This window comes from Poromitra crassiceps, assembly GCF_964638095.1.
Source record: "Poromitra crassiceps genome assembly, chromosome: 11".
NCBI lineage: Eukaryota > Metazoa > Chordata > Actinopteri > Beryciformes > Melamphaidae > Poromitra > Poromitra crassiceps.
In genome coordinates this window covers 53,414,080-53,430,894 of record NC_139643.1, presented here as the reverse complement: position 1 = coordinate 53,430,894, position 16,815 = coordinate 53,414,080, and the positions used below count along the sequence as shown (strand labels likewise).

General features: G+C 41.5%; 1 protein-coding gene across 2 annotated transcripts; it reads right to left on the bottom strand.

Annotated features, from left to right (window-relative positions):
• Positions 1-1,460: 1,460 nt before the first annotated feature.
• ssr2 (signal sequence receptor, beta) lies at positions 1,461-11,254 on the bottom strand. 2 transcript variants are annotated; one of them, XM_083646761.1, is made up of 6 exons: positions 11,178-11,254; positions 8,581-8,738; positions 7,796-7,894; positions 5,661-5,769; positions 3,402-3,479; positions 1,461-2,026 (listed from the first exon to the last, which is right to left on the bottom strand). In XM_083646761.1, exons 2-6 carry the CDS (start codon positions 8,736-8,738, stop codon positions 1,916-1,918), a joined length of 555 nt encoding a protein of 184 aa, XP_083502887.1. In that variant the 5' UTR covers positions 11,178-11,254; the 3' UTR covers positions 1,461-1,915. The 2 variants fall into 2 exon arrangements, with proteins under 2 accessions (XP_083502887.1, XP_083502886.1); XM_083646760.1 differs by having other exon boundaries at positions 8,581-8,775; positions 11,178-11,247.
• Between the last annotated feature and the right edge of the window lie 5,561 nt (positions 11,255-16,815).

Here is a 16,815-nt window from a genome sequence, read left to right as displayed (position 1 = left end):
GGGATCTGGGTGGCGATGTATGTATGAACACATTTTGGTGAGCTATGCGCGACCCTCCTACTCTCCGGCTCTAAGAAAAGCTCCTACCCTAGTATCAGGGGCGGATTGTTCCCCCTCTCCTCCAGAGCTCCGTGAAGTAGCCAGCTCAGTGAGTGGGATGAGGAGAGGGAGAGAGACAGGAAGCCAGCGTGACAGATTATTATTATAGTCGATGTGAATGAGCGAGCGAAAAAAAAACATCATGCAGTTTGTTTTTCCAAATGAAGCTCGAACCTGCTCCGTGTTCGTCAGCCAACAGGCTACATGTTGCTGGATTGAAATGCTCATGGCTTTGATCTTATTTCATTTCTGCATAGCTACGCACAGCACACATTTAAAATAAGAGTATTTTTGGATGCGAGGGTCAGTCATCCTGCTTCTCAGTATTGGACATCGCTAGGTAGGGTATCTGGATCTGGTTGCATTCATGCCTTTGATTTAACGTTTACACAGCGTTTGTGAAGATTCATGTGCAGAACCGCAAATTCCAAGTAGCGTCAAGTCAGTCAGTATAAAACGGAAACTTGCAGGTACAACCTTCGCAATAATGGCAATTAAATAAAGTAAATGCATGTGTAATGTTTTTGTGTGTGTGATCCGAAAGATACAGAACAGAGATAAACTGGAAGAATATCTGCTCCCTTCCAAAAGTAAATTTTAACCCGTAGTGAGTCAACCATTCTGATTTTTTGTTGCCAAGTAATATTGATTTTTATTTGATTTTTTGAAGGTAAAAACGTCTAGCTTCCTGTATTCTGTATAATTCTAGTAGGATGATGCATTTTAGGACTGAACATAGCAAAGACCTGTTTTCTTTGTAGTGCTTGAGACTCGAGGAAATCGATGCATCTGGGCGTGAGTTGTAGGGTCGTTTAATTAATTACTAACATTATGCGCAAACGATTATATGCTGTGAACGTTAGGTAGTTATCGCACATTATGTATTTTTAGCAACTTGTTTTCAGACTCTGCATGTCATGATAGTTTGTTGAATGTCAATGCGATTCACTTAAGGCTATGCTCAGACAGTGAAGTACAGCTGTGTGGTCAGTTTTCACAACTCCCCATTGTGTGGTCATGCCCAAATCCCCCCCACCCCCTCTCTACTTTACACCTGGAGGTGCTCCACATGTATGAAAGCAACATGCCTCATGTCTGAAAGGGTACACTTTACGCAGCGCCCGGGTCAGGCTCAGGGCAAGCAACCCTCACGAGTTCATGTCATGAAAGTGGCTCTCGTAACATAAAAAAAGTTTTGACAATCAGGGATGCAAACTCATGGAGAGTGAAAAAGGTGACAGATACCAGCGCAGACATAAAACCACTCAGAAATCCTTCACTTAAGTGTCTTATTTTGGGATGAAAAAGGTGACGGTCACCTAAAGGTGACTAGTTTGCATTCCTGACAATAAAAGACATCGTTGTAAAAAAAAACGTTTTTAATTGTTTTAGTTGCACTCTAGCTGGACAGAGAATGCGGTTTTATAAGTAATTACGGTAACTTTAGGATCTCAATCTAATTAATTAAAAAAAATCACTTACTCTGGTGGTGATCATCTCACATGAAGCCAGTATCTATTATGTGTAAATATGATGGGATGACCAATGCTGCTAAAAAGTCCACTAGCCATAGAATAAATAGGTTTATCTTAACCCATTGATACCTGATGCATTTGTGTGTATTTGTGAATTCACGACACCACCGTAGGAACTAACCACCAAAAAACTTTTCACATCATTCTAATGCTGATCCAAAATGCCAATAATGACTTGCATTTTTCAAATAAACCAAGTTCCTTATCACTGTGTGAGTTTCATTTGATCTTTCACCCCAATATGGGTTATTAAGACATTCTGTTCCATCTTAAAGCGGTCTTCAGTTCTTCTTGGTCTTTGGTGAGTCGTACTTCCTCTTGCTGGAGTACCAGAGGAGCAGCGGGATGCCGATAGAGGGCAGGGTCATCACGCCGAACGCTGCCCAGTCCAGCTAGAGGAGGGGTCACAGAGAGGTCACAGTGAGGTCACAGGATGAAAGGGGCTAGAGTACCGCAGGGATGACGCATTTTTGTAGGCTTAACCAGAAATTGCCACCATTTTGGTTTGTCAGGGAAAAAGTCCACGAGGTTTTAGAATGGGGATTTCACTTAAATGCATAAAATAAGGTCTGTGGTGGTTAACAAAAGTTTATGGGAACGCAAATTTGTCACGTCCACTCCAAATTGGTCTATGTGATGTGTGAATGTGATGAACATGTGAATGTGATGTGTGAATGTGATGTGTGAATGTGATGAACATGTGAATGTGATGTGTGAATGTGATGAACGTGTGAATGTGATGAACGTGTGAATGTGATGAACGTGTGAATGTGACGTGTGAATGTGATGAACGTGTGAATGTGATGAACGTGTGAATGTGACGTGTGAATGTGACGTGTGAATGTGATGAACGTGTGAATGTGAATGTGATGAACGTGTGAATGTGATGTGTGAATGTGATGTGTGAATGTGACGTGTGAATGTGATGAACGTGTGAATGTGATGAACGTGTGAATGTGATGAACGTGTGAATGTGATGAGTGAATGTGATGAACGTGTGAATGTGATGTGTGAATGTGATGAACGTGTGAATGTGATGTGTGAATGTGATGAACGTGTGAATGTGATGAACGTGTGAATGTGAATGTGATGAACGTGTGAATGTGAATGTGATGAACGTGTGAATGTGATGAACGTGTGAATGTGATGTGTGAATGTGATGTGTGAATGTGACGTGTGAATGTGATGAACGTGTGAATGTGATGAACGTGTGAATGTGATGAACGTGTGAATGTGATGAGTGAATGTGATGAACGTGTGAATGTGATGTGTGAATGTGATGAACGTGTGAATGTGATGTGTGAATGTGATGAACGTGTGAATGTGATGAACGTGTGAATGTGAATGTGATGAACGTGTGAATGTGAATGTGATGAACGTGTGAATGTGATGAACGTGTGAATGTGATGTGTGAATGTGATGTGTGAATGTGATGAACGTGTGAATGTGATGAACGTGTGAATGTGATGTGTGAATGTGATGAACGTGTGAATGTGATGAACGTGTGAATGTGATGTGTGAATGTGATGAACGTGTGAATGTGATGAACGTGTGAATGTGATGTGTGAATGTGATGAACGTGTGAATGTGATGAACGTGTGAATGTGATGAACGTGTGAATGTGATGAACGTGTGAATGTGATGAGTGAATGTGATGAACGTGTGAATGTGATGAACGTGTGAATGTGATGAACGTGTGAATGTTATGAACGTGTGAATGTGATGTGTGAATGTGAACGTGTGAGGAATTTTGAATGAGCTGCTTACATAATGAGGAGAAAAGCGTCGGTCGAACTCCCTCTGAGCCAGGATGCCTCCCTGGCCTGGGGCACTGGTGTAGCCAACCTAAAGGAAGGAGAAGACCAGAGGCATAAAGTAACTAAGTACAAGTACTCAACTCCAAGCACTTGAGTTCGTGTGTGTGGATTTGTACTTTAAAGGGGGACTGACCCCCCAGATTTCTAGCAAAACGGTATTCTACTTGATTTGAAAACTCTGCAGGCAAGATGGCCGCCTATACTCCCTTCTTTACCCTGGCAGAATTCCTAGCTCATAAACTAACATAACTTGGCCAATAAGTATGTAACATACAAAATAAAACAAACGGTAATGTCTTCATTTGATGTAGAATGCAGAGGACATGTAACTATTTAGTTAAACTTGCATTCCAGGAATATTGTGCTCTAAAGATAACGTAAGTGGCTCGAGATTGTTTCGTTGTGAAACCCACTCGCTTTGCTCCAGAACACAATCGATTTGGATTTGGGGGTGGAACACGCCAACGCCTGTTACTTTACTGATAAATGGCTAAAAAACATCCAGTTGCTGTTGCTCCAGATTCAGGTTTAGGGGAGGGAGTCTGGTTACAAAAGGAAAAGGGAGGCCAAACCCACAAACCAGCAGTTCAGTGAAAAATAAATTTTGTATGGATTTACTTGTACGTCTGCATATTACACTAAAAGTTATAGAACAAATTTAGGAGCATCATCAACAGGCATGAGTGAGGGCGTACTATTGGCCTGGCAAAACAGCTCAAGGGGTACATAAGACAAAAAAGGTTGGGAACCACTGCCCTAAGCGACACTTGGTGCCCTGCGCTCAACGCGGTGTGCGCGTGTAGCAAGCGGCGGCCCTGAATATTACAGCACTATGGCTCTAAAGAAATCTCCGTCAGCATCATTGCAACAACAATGATGCTTTACACACAGTGGCTTAAAAAAACATGTGACCTGATCTGACATCTACACCTAGGCTACAGCAAATACCCACATGCTCACAATTTAATTGCCCAATATTACCGAGCCATTCACTTACTTTTTTCCTTCTGTGTGGCACAGTGCATGTTTTCATCAGAGCCTGGCATGTCCTCAGTAATGCTGCTAACTAACATTAGCCTCAGTCCTCAGTAACATTAGCATTCACTTCACATTTCTTAGAAATGTTGACATTACTGCTGGGGGGGGAAATCAGATACATTTAGCTGTTTGCTGCTACTTCACAGATGTGACGCGGATTTGGAAGATCCTTTCCGCGAGGAGTTTCACAATAAAAGCGCTCCTCAACATATATATTTTTTCAAACGGTCTCTTTTAACACATTCTACCCATATTTATAAAACAGTTTATACTTTGTTTTTAATTCAACATTTTATTTTTTAAAGTTATTAACAAGTGAAAGAGGCAGGGGCTGGCAGGGCTGCATCAAAAAAGATGCAGGGACTGCAGCCACCACCAAGGGGGTGTGCAGCCCCGACAGCACCCCACTTCCCCGCCACTAACAGGTCCAGAATCACTTCCGCATTTAGGGAACCCAAACTCGTGGCTCATTAGTGCAGTGGCCAATTAAATTAAATGGTGCTCAAGGCTGAACTGGATTAGACATTAGACAGGGATAGTGGACGAGCCATAAAACATACAATAGAGCACCGCAGGAATGAGTCCAGAATTATACTTCTGGGTTCGTAAGAGGAAAAGTCTATGGGGTTTTAGAATAGGGATTTCACTTAAATGCATAAAATAAGGTCTGTGGTTAACAAAAGTTTATGGGAATGCAAATTCGGGTTCAGCAGGATACTGTTCACACATGTGAATAACTTTTATGACTTTTCGAACGTAAATGCGTTTTTTTAAACACATTTTTTAGAAAACGCTTCAAAAGGCATAAAAGTGTTTTAACGTTCGTGAAGAGTATCCTGCTAAACCCAAATTCGCATTCCCATAAACTTTTAACCACAGACCTTATGTTATGCATTTAAGTGAAATCCCCATTCTAAAACCACAGACTTTTTCCCTGATGAACCAAAATGGTGGCGATTTCTGGTTAAGGCTAAAAGAATACATCATCCCTGCGGTACTCTATGATCCCCATTGTCAGATTATTTAATAAATCTCAGTTTAATTTGACACTGCTGATAGCATAGCTAAATGATAGCATCGCTAAATGATAGCATCGCTAAATGGATGTATCTGATTGTGATATTGCTGCTGCTAGCAGCTCTAGATCAAGGCAAATTAACGTCTCTCTTACCACAACCTGCCCTCCCTCTTGGGCCAGGTAGCTGACAGATGCAGAGGTGAAGTTAAAGTAACCGGCCTTCAGGGGCCGCAGTACCACAGTATGAGAGACATTGCTGGCACTGAGAGTGAGAGGGTTAAGGGTTAAGGTAGACCACAGTTTGAAAAACAGGGATAAGACAAATATAAAAAACGATGATGTGGTGATGATTTCAGCTCTACTGTCAAGGGTAGGGGCCCTATGATTTCCACGGTGTGGAAAATAATAAGGGGGTCTTCAGTTTAGGGCACTTAAAAAATAAAAACAGTCGAGAGAGAGAGAGAGCGAGCGAGAAAGACAGACCGAGAGAGGCCATTAGTTTGTAATTCCAATGAGTGAATATGAATGATTGGGACATTTACTATTTTTGGTTTAATCTCCTGTTCAAGTGACAGATAAAAGCCTGTCAGTGATATTCAGGCCTACCATTACCTTTCTGCAAATTTAATAAACAAGATGAATTGGCCACCATACATGACCAATTAATCTTGTCTATCAATCCTTCTTAGTGTTTCTCCTAAAGATCTATGTATCAGCTTCAGGTCTTACGTTAAACCTTTTGTTTTATTATTAAAGCATGAGCATCTTTGCAGAGAAGTTGACTGAATACAAAGTAATAATTCTAAACTGCCTTCCTTGTTTCAATCATCAGACTTCTGCTGACAATTTCAAACAGAACATAACTATAACCACTAATTTACACAGCTAACGTTAGCATGTTAACAGCGGTTAACCCACACTCACTGCTCAAACGACCCAGCCCTTCAGATTAGCATTACATGTGGTATTTATGTAAACATATGGAGTGACAGCTTGGAATATTAAATTGAAGTTTCTACACGTCACTGTGGGTTTGTGATGCACCTGTGTTGAACCAGGCAGATCTCAGCTCGATGCGTTTCTCGTCATCCTCTGAGCTGTGCAGTCGGGCACAGTTGGTGGGGAGGAACTGCGGCGCCTCGCTCCAAATCTGCGCCCGCCTTGCTCTCGCAATATTTGAATTCAAAATTGCTTTTGTACAACTTAGAAGAGCCTGGATAATGTAGCACTTATAATGTACAACTTAGAAGAGCCTGGATAATGTAGCACTTATAATGTACAACTTAGAAGAGCCTGATAATGTAGCACTTGTAATGTACAACTTAGAAGAGCCTGGATAATGTAGCAATTATAATGTACAACTTAGAAGAGCCTGGATAATGTAGCACTTATAATGTACAACTTAGAAGAGCCTGGATAATGTAGCACTTATAACATACAACTTAGAAAAGCCTGGATAATGTAGCACTTATAATGTACAACTTAGAAGAGCCTGGATAATATAATTAATATAGCAATTATAATGTACAACTTAGAAGAGCCTGGATAATGTAGCACTTATAATGTACAACTTAGGAGAGCCTGGATAATGTAGCACTTATAATGTACAACTTAGAAGAGCCTGGATAATGTAGCACTTATAATGTACAACTTAGAAGAGCCTGGATAATATAGCAATTATAATGTACAACTTAGAAGAGCCTGGATAATGTAGCAATTATAATGTACAACTTAGAAGAGCCTGGATAATGTAGCAATTATAATGTACAACTTAGAAGAGCCTGGATGGATAATGTAGCACTTATAATGTAAAACTTAGAAGAGCCTGGATAATGTAGCACTTATAATGTACAACTTAGAAGAGCCTGGATAATGTAGCACTTATAATGTACAACTTAGAAGAGCCTGGATAATGTAGCAATTATAATGTACAACTTAGAAGAGCCTGGATAATGTAGCACTTATAATGTACAACTTAGAAGAGCCTGGATAATATAGCAATTATAATGTACAACTTAGAAGAGCCTGGATGGATAATGTAGCACTTATAATGTACAACTTAGAAGAGCCTGGATAATGTAGCACTTATAATGTACAACTTAGAAGAGCCTGGATAATATAGCAATTATAATGTACAACTTAGAAGAGCCTGGATGGATAATGTAGCACTTATAATGTACAACTTAGAAGAGCCTGGATAATGTAGCACTTATAATGTACAACTTAGAAGAGCCTGGATAATGTAGCACTTATAATGGCCCAGGTTGGGCATTCAGGTTGAAGGATACGGTGCGATCCTGTCCCATTTGACATTCAACATTCCTGAAACAATCCCGAAATCTTCTGGGGGGAAGGAATCATCTGACAGCTCCACCTCCAAGGCAGCACTGTAGAGCAAAGATACAAGAAGAAAGAATCATCTGACAGCTCCACCTCCAGGGCAGCACTGTAGAGCAAAGATACAAGAAGAAAACTAGACAGGCTTCCCACACTTTCTTAAACATTAAATTGAAGGACTTTTCAAGGACTTTCCAGGCCCAATTCCCTCAAATTCAAGGACCCAGAACACATCATAGTTTGGGACACGGATCAAGGTTAATTACTGTGACAACACTGAGAATGTTTCTAATGAGAAATACCAGCTTTACAGAAGCTCACAGACAATGAACGCGTGAGGCTTGAATGTTGTCAACACGTCTCGAGGGAGGCTTTGTATCATTACAATGTCAGTAATGATGCAGATGGGCAGCCTTGACCTTGTCTTCTTCTTCATGTGTTCCTGCACTGAGAGCTCTGCACTTTATTCCAGCACTTCACGTCCAGAATGATGCGTTAGTGTGAACTGAACAGATGTTGCTCGAGGGCGGCTGACATAGTTTATTTTTCTAATAGCACTACAGGTGAGAGAGAATATATGTATTTTGGATTTTAGGGTGAGCTGTTCCTTTAACTTATCTCTCACCTGGTGTCCATGTTGTGGACGTTGTATTGCAGGATGAGGTCTTAACTGATCTCTCACCTGGTGTCCATGTTGTAGACATATTGCAGGATGAGGTCTTAACTGATCTCTCACCTGGTGCCCACATTGTAGACGTTGTACTGCAGGGTGAGGTCTCGGCCCTCCACAGCGTAGCGGTTGAGCAGGGACTTGGAGGCTAGCAGACGGGCTCCCTCCTCTCCGGAGCCCAGCCCCAGCACAGCCAGCACAGCAAACACGAACAGCGCCCTCATCTGGCAACACATCAGACTGTAAGGCTCCATTCAAAACCTGCATTCCATTCAAAAGAATTAAAACAAGCAAAAACATCCCACTAAATTGTGAGGGACATTCGGCTACTTAATCAGGGATGCAAACACTGCAGGGGGGTAGACATTGTCTAGGGAGAATCTAGCGTCCGATGGCAATCAGCACAACACTAGTGTGTAAATGGTAAATGGCCTGCATTTATATAGCGCTTTCATCCATAGCGCTTTACAGTCAGTAGGTACATTCACCCAGTCACACACCGATGGCGGCAGGTTACCACGCAGGGTACTGGCACACCATCAGGAGCAATTTGGGGTTAAGTATCTTGCCCAAGGACACTTCGACATGCAGACTGGAGGAGCTGGGAATCGAACCATCGACCTCTTTTATCCAAAGCGATTAGTGGACGACCCACTCTACCTCCTGAGCTACAGCTGCCCCCTATTGCCAGTGTGTAATGGCACTGGCTCAGTAAAGGTCCATATTTGATGTTAACAGTATACAGTATAATATATACTGTTAACATCAGAGCTATAACTACCCATAAAGGAGCTGCATGCGTCTCTAGAGCCTCGGGCTGAGTATCACTGGTATATACAGTATTGCAAATCTGTGCACATGGATGGTTTACGAATCCATTGGCATGGTTTAGGAGCAAATTTAAAAGCGTTTAAAAGCAGACTGCTTTTAAATGGTTGTTTCACGCAGCAGTATCATTTTAACAGCACCGGGTAAATTACTGGCTTCCGTAGGAGGACTATCATATCTTCGGATCTGCAATTGGACGCCGGAGACAGGTAGGAGAGTGTTTCCCCTTTATTGCCTATAAGAAGGCTGTGTGACCCTGACTGCTGTATGAGTATATTATTATAATATACAGAGTATAGTAGCAGTGTCACGTTATGGGGCTAGGTCTGAGTTAACTGATCTTATTGCTATTCAACATCTGGATATTTGTCCCTATAATGAGCTTCACCTTATCTATTGCCTATAATGAGCTTCACCTTATCCATTCAAATATGTATTTCTAAATGTTTGATAAATATAGACTTTCTAATTATTGATTATTTTCTATGCATAATTTAGTGGTTATGCCTTTTAGAAATTGTCTTCTTACAGAGCTGTATACCCGTCTTCACGTGGGGAGTTGTGACAGGACAGACACTCCTTACTTAAGTGGGCTTCACCATGTCTGTAAACCATTTGTTTGAAAAAGGTCGGTGACCGAAATATCACAAGAAATCATCTTTATTGCAAGTTGGCAGTGTGCGGGACTCTTTTCACAAAAGTAAAAATAATAATAAAATGACTGTAGTTTTAAACATTTACTCCATTGTTCTCAGGTGGGAGTCGGACAAGGCCCAAAATGATCACTATAAGCGGATTACACTATTTGTGTGTAGAGCACATTTCAACATTAGGCTACTGTCACACTGATTTCAACTCAGTTACACAATGAATTTGAGAAATGACAATTCACACAGTATCAATATTGTCGCTCTTTCAAGCTACAACTAACGAATTATCAATATGATTATCCAAATTGTGTTTGGATAATAGTGTTTGGATAGCTGGTTGAAAAGGGGGAAATTAGGTCTTGAGACGTTCAGGCCCGATATCACCCACTTTTCAACTAGAAATCGACGTTCAAATCCCGGTTTGTGCTCACTACTGTAAGCAACTTCTCATGTTTCCTTCAGACCCGTGCTGCTCAGGCTAGCTAACGTTAGCTCAGCTCTAGCTTGCTAGCATTTTTTTTAAGAAGAAACCGCAGCAAGGTTAACGTAATTGTGACAAATGACGTTGAATACATGAACAGCAAAAATGGATAGCCTACCTGTACAATCTAAACTAACCAAATGCAAACGCATTCGAGCGAGCACAACTCAATACAAAACTGAATAGGTGCAGGGTCAGCCAACAAGCACTCTCAATGTCCTTTTCCAAGTTTTAAAAGTTTTAATCGGTCTGGGTCTGAGTACAAACAACCCAACAGCAAGTCGCCTTCATCAGCGCTGATATGATGATATGATACGTGTCCAAACTAACCTCTACCTTATCTTAAATTAGCGGCTAGCTAACGTTAGGAAAGCAACACCAGCCCATGAATGTTGTTTACGTTAATGGACGTGCAAAAACCAATGCCGTTGCTTTGTTTAGTTTCTAAAAAAAATAAAAATAAATCCAAACAAGATGCTTCTAAACAAGATGCTGCTAACCAGGCTAGCTGCTAGCCGAGCATAACGTAACAATACGCTTACGTGTACTTCAGGAGCCGTGGCAGACATACATCGCATAGATTTTTAGCGTTACATCAAACAAGGTAAGATGACACGTCTGTTCATATTGCCGATTTATTTGATCTTAAAATACCAAATAAGATAAAGTAGGCTAATGTTAAAAAGTGAAAAGCAAGACTGTACCGTTCCTCTCGAGTCCTTGTCAAGTCTGTAAAGAGCTGAAGTCTTCTTCTGTTGGGTGTTAAGAGCCAAGTCGCGCATGCTCAGTAGCTTTCAGCTGACGATGTTTGATGACGTGTTGAGAGACCAGTGGACCTCGCGTCAGCACCACTGAGATCTTTATTATATGTCGATGGTCAGCAGCACCAGCGTTGATTGTTCTAGATTTGAGAAAATAAAACCACAAGGCTACATTTACTTTAGCATGATGCCATTTTTGCAGTTGAAGGGCAACCTATGTTTTAAATAAACATTTGACAAAGAAGAAACAGTTAAACTTAACCTTGATGTTCAAAAAACTAAACTTTACCACTATTTCTTCAGAAGTTGTAGCTGTCATGATAGACTGCGTTGCATAGCTGATTGCTCTATGGCTGACAAAATGTGTTATTGGAAGTTGCTTTGGATAAAAGCGTCTGCCAAATGACGCAATGTAATGTTATGTTAACTTGAACATTCTGACAGAGGCAGACAGGCAGCTGTGACGCTGCCTTAAGTATAGACTGACTCTACATTACATGATTGTAACTCTACAAACTGAACCAGCCATTTGTTTCTGCATTGAAGGATGCAGCAGACCCAGTAGATGACCAATAAAGTAAATTCTGATCAATCAACAGCTGCTATAGATTATCAGTAGCCTATCACAATTTGCGGAGAGTATTCTCACCATTTGTTTTTGTTCACCATGGCATGCAATTTTTCAGTCTGTAGTTAACAAGAAATGTAAGAGTGGTTTTGATGCCGCCTTGCGGTGATAAACATAAATGCAGTTGTGATTCTGTAAACCGGATGTTCCTGCTAGCCTAGCATTCCAAACTGTATTGCCAGTCCTGCTCTATAAGTGTTGAAAAGTAAAGACGTGTTCTGAGAACGTTCAGTTTGATTATTGAAGACGAACAATATATCACAAGAACAAACTCAGTAAGGTTGTTAACATGTTAACACCTTCGAATATGAATTACAGATGTTGGTCCCCAGAGTTACAGAATTAGGCAAAAAGGCCTTGAAATAAGATGGCCCTTCCTCCTGGAATAATGTACATAAGGACCTGGAATTATCAGAGCTGATTACTATGGGGAGTCTAAATCAGCTTTAGTTCAGTTTTAATTTTATTATTTTGCACATATTTAAAAACAGAAACGTCTAAAGAAAAACAAAGAATGTGCCGGTAGAGACAGAAAACCTTAAGTGGGCTTACTACAGCGTTATGTCAATGTAATACTCCAGCAGCACTCTGATGACACTGATAGAAGGGTATGTGGAAAATTCTAACCTCTGCATTATTATACTTGTGTATAGGTCGCACCGGTATAAGATTCACTCTTTTTAGATGGATTTTTTTTAATTAAAAGTGTGTTTTACTGTACTTACTTTCACGTGAAATGTTACTGTCAAACAAACCAGCTTTCTTCAAAAGAGAGGAGAAATACCATATGAAGACAAGTCATGGACAGATAGCTAAGCTAAACGCTAAACTCAGCTAATTGCTGCTTCTCTGCGGTGATGGAGATGCAGGTCAAAACAGTCAAGTTTGTAAAACTATTGTGATTTTATTCAGTCAACAAACACCTTTTCCACTAAACTACCTTTATTTGCAAAACATGAAGAACATAACTCTTATTCTGAGCCACAGAAACATTTAAATTCAAAACTAAATGTCATTTAAAGGGATAATCTGTATCTTTTCAAAATGTCTGTTTTGTCACTCAGCCTGACGCCTCACAGTTCATACAGGAAGTGATTCAACCCAAACGGCGAGGACACACTGGAAATGGAAGCGACACAACTTGTACCGACTTCCTGCCTGGCTACACGCGACTTGCGTAAAAAATAGACTAGACGCCGAAACTCTCGCTGTAGGACGCAACGCAGCCGGTGTGATCAGTCTAATCTGTTAACAAGGACGCCGAAATGAAACAGCCTACGCTTCCGTTTCCAGTGTGTCTAGGCTGTAACTTTATATGTTCTGAACGGCTGGGGACCAGTTCCTCTGCAGCACAGGAAGTGATGCGTTTTATGTGTGGGTCGTTGAGAGCAGGAACGCACACTGTTCACATTCACATCTGGAAGCTGACCAGTCCAACCAGTCTGATCTGCAGGCCAGTGAGCAGCACCTCCACTGGAGCGGTTGGGGTTAAGGGCCTTGCTCAAGGGCACCTCAGTCGTGGCAATGAGGGAGGGGCAAGCACTGCTTTTTCAACAACTCTGGTCAGTTGATAGTAGACACCAGCTGATCCAATTTAAAGTCACCCATCATCTTCACTATTCCAAGCATAAGTTGCACAGGATTTTCCCCTCTGTCTCTCCACTGTGACAGGTGTGAGGTATCAGAGCAGAGGGCACTCTGTTGCATGCCTTCTTGGTTCTGCCCTTCACTGGCGGGATTCTGGGCCAAAATATTTGACTGGTCCTCTAAGGCAGTGGTTCTCAAATGTTTTTCAGCCAAGGACCCCTTACAAGATAGAAAATACACCGGGGACCCCCTCATTCTGATTTGTGATTTTGGGCTAAGCTTAATTGTTTCCACGGTAACGTGCTTGACTTTTAATTTGATAGGTTTGTTAATAGAATGTAATCCATGAACCATTTTAGATTTAAAGCATAAACTATTTTCGTTGAACTATGAAGATTTTGCAAAAAATATACATATATATTTTTTTATTACATTACATTTACATTACGTCATTTAGCAGACGCTTTTGTTTTGTCCAAAGCGACTTACAATATCATTTTGTCAACACAATCAATGACAGCCAAGATATTTTGATAGACTAGCACCATGTAGGAAGTAGTTTGAGAAGGAATAAGTAACATGTAGCATTTTGTTTTTTAATAAAAAAAAAAAAAAAAAAAAAAAACTGCTCTAGCTCTAAGGCAGTGGTTCTCAAATGGGGGTCCGGGGACCCCCAGGGGTCCGTGGCACTTTGCCAGGGGGTCCACGAAAAGTTTTCAGGAAAATAAAAATAAAAACTGTTGTTTTTTGTGTGCAAAAGCTTCATAGTTCAACAGAAATAGGTTATGCTTTCAATCTAAAATGGTTCATGGATTACATTCTAATCTAACAAACGTATCAATTTAAAACTCAAGCACGTTACCGTGGAAACAATTAAGCTTAGCCCAAAATCACAAATCAGAATGAGGCGGTCCCCGGTATATTTTCTATCTTTTAAGGGGTCCTTGGCTGGAAAACATTTGAGAACCTCTGCTCTAAGGTCTACAAAATAACCCTTCAGCCAGCCCGGAGGTAGTCTCTTAAAACAGACTGTCTCATCTACATCCGGCGAATGCAGCTATATACAGTCTGTACGTTACAACCCCAGAACATGCAAAGGGATGTTGGGAAAAAAAACCTTCAGACAGGAAAGAAGTTCGACAGAATCCGACCAATCACGACACGTGTCCACGAAAAATGCGGCATATTGGATTCTGATTGGACTAATGAGCGGAAGACCCGCCTTGTTGCGATTCTGATTGGAATGATGAGCGGAAAACCCGCCTTTCTACTTCCCATTCCGGTTGGTGCATGATTCTCCCCGACGAAGTACAGATGGTATGGCGGAAGCATTTGAAAATTGCGGAAGCCAACTCGTCTGTTCTAAGAGACTAGCCCGGAGGCAGAACTTGCCATCTTCGGCTGCTCGGAGTCCTCTCTGAACTTCACTACAGCTCAGCTGTGCAACAATATCTGACACTAGGGACAACTGTTGCCAAGGAATGGAAGTCCCCCTCTTCACCATCTCTGCAATTGTGGTTGACGGACATGATCTGTTATACGGATGGAGAGACCCAGGTTCCTGAGAACCAACTCACTGAGATCCCAAGTACATCGCTTACATTAAGCGCACCTTAGGTGGCTGGTAGCACCACTTTGTAATATTGAATGTTGATATGTTTGTATGTTTTCTTTTCTTGTGTCTGAGCCTGTTTGTCTGTTTTGTTTTGTTTGTGTTCTATAAAAAATCGAAAATAAAATATTCGGGGAAAAAGCACTGCTTTTTCACTTTCCCCAGTTCCCCATCTGTAGCTGGCTAATGAGTCTGGCGCGCATCAAACTTAATGCTATTCAAGTGTGAGATTACATTTGTCTTTCCAATTGGAGATACACATTCGGTGGTAAAGGTAAAGTCCCACTGATTGTCACACACCTGAGTGTGCGAAATTTGTTCTCCGCATTTGACCCATCCCCTGGGGGAGCGGTGAGCGGCAGCAGTGCCGCGCTCGGGAATCATATGGTGATCTAATGGTAGTGATGACTAATGGCTAGTGAGCTATGGAGGTCTGTGATGTAAACCGCAGCAGCTCGGCCAGCGACAGTGCGCATGTGAGAGCACCGCCTTTCAAAGATGAAAAACACTCCAAGATGAGAAGTGACATTTAGCAGCGAGGAAGGTGTCGCTCTGTGTACAGCTTTTTCACTTTACTAGCCTCAGTCAACTCAGACTGTCTTTATCATTATCAGTTTACTAGCCTCAGTCAACTCAGACTGTCTTTATCATTATCCAGTGACGACACCAAAGTGCTGGTCGCTCGCCGCCAGGTGAAAAGAAGTGGCCGGCGACTTGACGTGTATCGGAGGAAGCATGTACTAGTCTACAACTCTCCCCAGAGGGGGTGGAGCAACGACCGGCGCAGCACAAGGAATTGGATCAAGTACAAAAACAAAATCAAGAAAAAGCAGAATTTGACGAGCGATGGCGCTAAGGCACGGCGGCTTTCACATTTGAGCAACAAACATTGGCACTGCAGCGATGTAACAGCCCATTCAGACGATAACTATAAAGAAAACCATAACTATTTAAAAAAAAAACTCAGAGATGGAACCAAGAATATAGTTTTAGTTATCGCTTTGGATGTTTTTTAGTTACTAGAATACTTTCTAGCGTCCCTCGCTCACCCACTCAACTGGCATGCGCTTAGCACAACCTTCGCCTTATTACAGTAGTGAGATAGTTCAAGTGTGAGAACCATTCTACTTATAACGACTGCAGGATTTCCGTTATCCGGTAATTGCCGGTCTTCTACTGGTAAAATCAGTTAAAGCCTGACAAATTTAAATCTGTTCAGTCACAAAGTCTGGTGAAAATAATCCCCTCTAAGCAATTTGAATTGTATTAAAATAGGCTCAAATAAAATTTCCACGTGTCCTTCAATCAGCGTCATTACGGTCACGTTGGCACATTGTTGACATAGCGTTGCAGCTGTCAGTCACAACACAGATGCACTGGAACACCTAAGTGGAATTTCAGTTGGAAACCATCCTTAATGTTACCTGTGTGTGTATTACGTCTGCAGAGACACATACAAACTAACCCCGGGCCTTTATTACTGTCATTACTACAGCCGTGTATAATGCAGGCCACCATTGCTATTTTGTAATAGATCCTAACGCAACAGAAACGCTAACGCCTGCTCCATTTGCTCTGATGCCCTCAGGCCGGCGCTACTATGCGCCCCCTAGGAGAACTAACCGGTACTCCAAGTCTTTCTTCCCTTCAGCTGTCAGGCTGTTAAACACAGACAGTAGTCATTTTATATGAATGCCTTCACTCATACAGTATGAGCGCACAACAGGCTGTACGTATCCTGTCTGTGACGAACA

What these genes read in the sequence shown, in the direction of transcription:
- ssr2 (XM_083646760.1), bottom strand. Translation starts at nt 8,768, where the DNA reads ATGGAGCCTTACAGTCTGATGTGTTGCCAGATGAGGGCGCTGTTCGTG. An exon ending in GTCTACAATGTGGGCACCAG is followed by an intron (nt 7,895 to 8,580) that starts GTGAGAGATCAG and finishes TTTGCTCTACAG; the next exon opens with TGCTGCCTTGGAGGTGGAGC. An exon ending in GACGCTTTTCTCCTCATTAT is followed by an intron (nt 2,027 to 3,401) that starts GTAAGCAGCTCA and finishes CCCCTCCTCTAG; the next exon opens with CTGGACTGGGCAGCGTTCGG.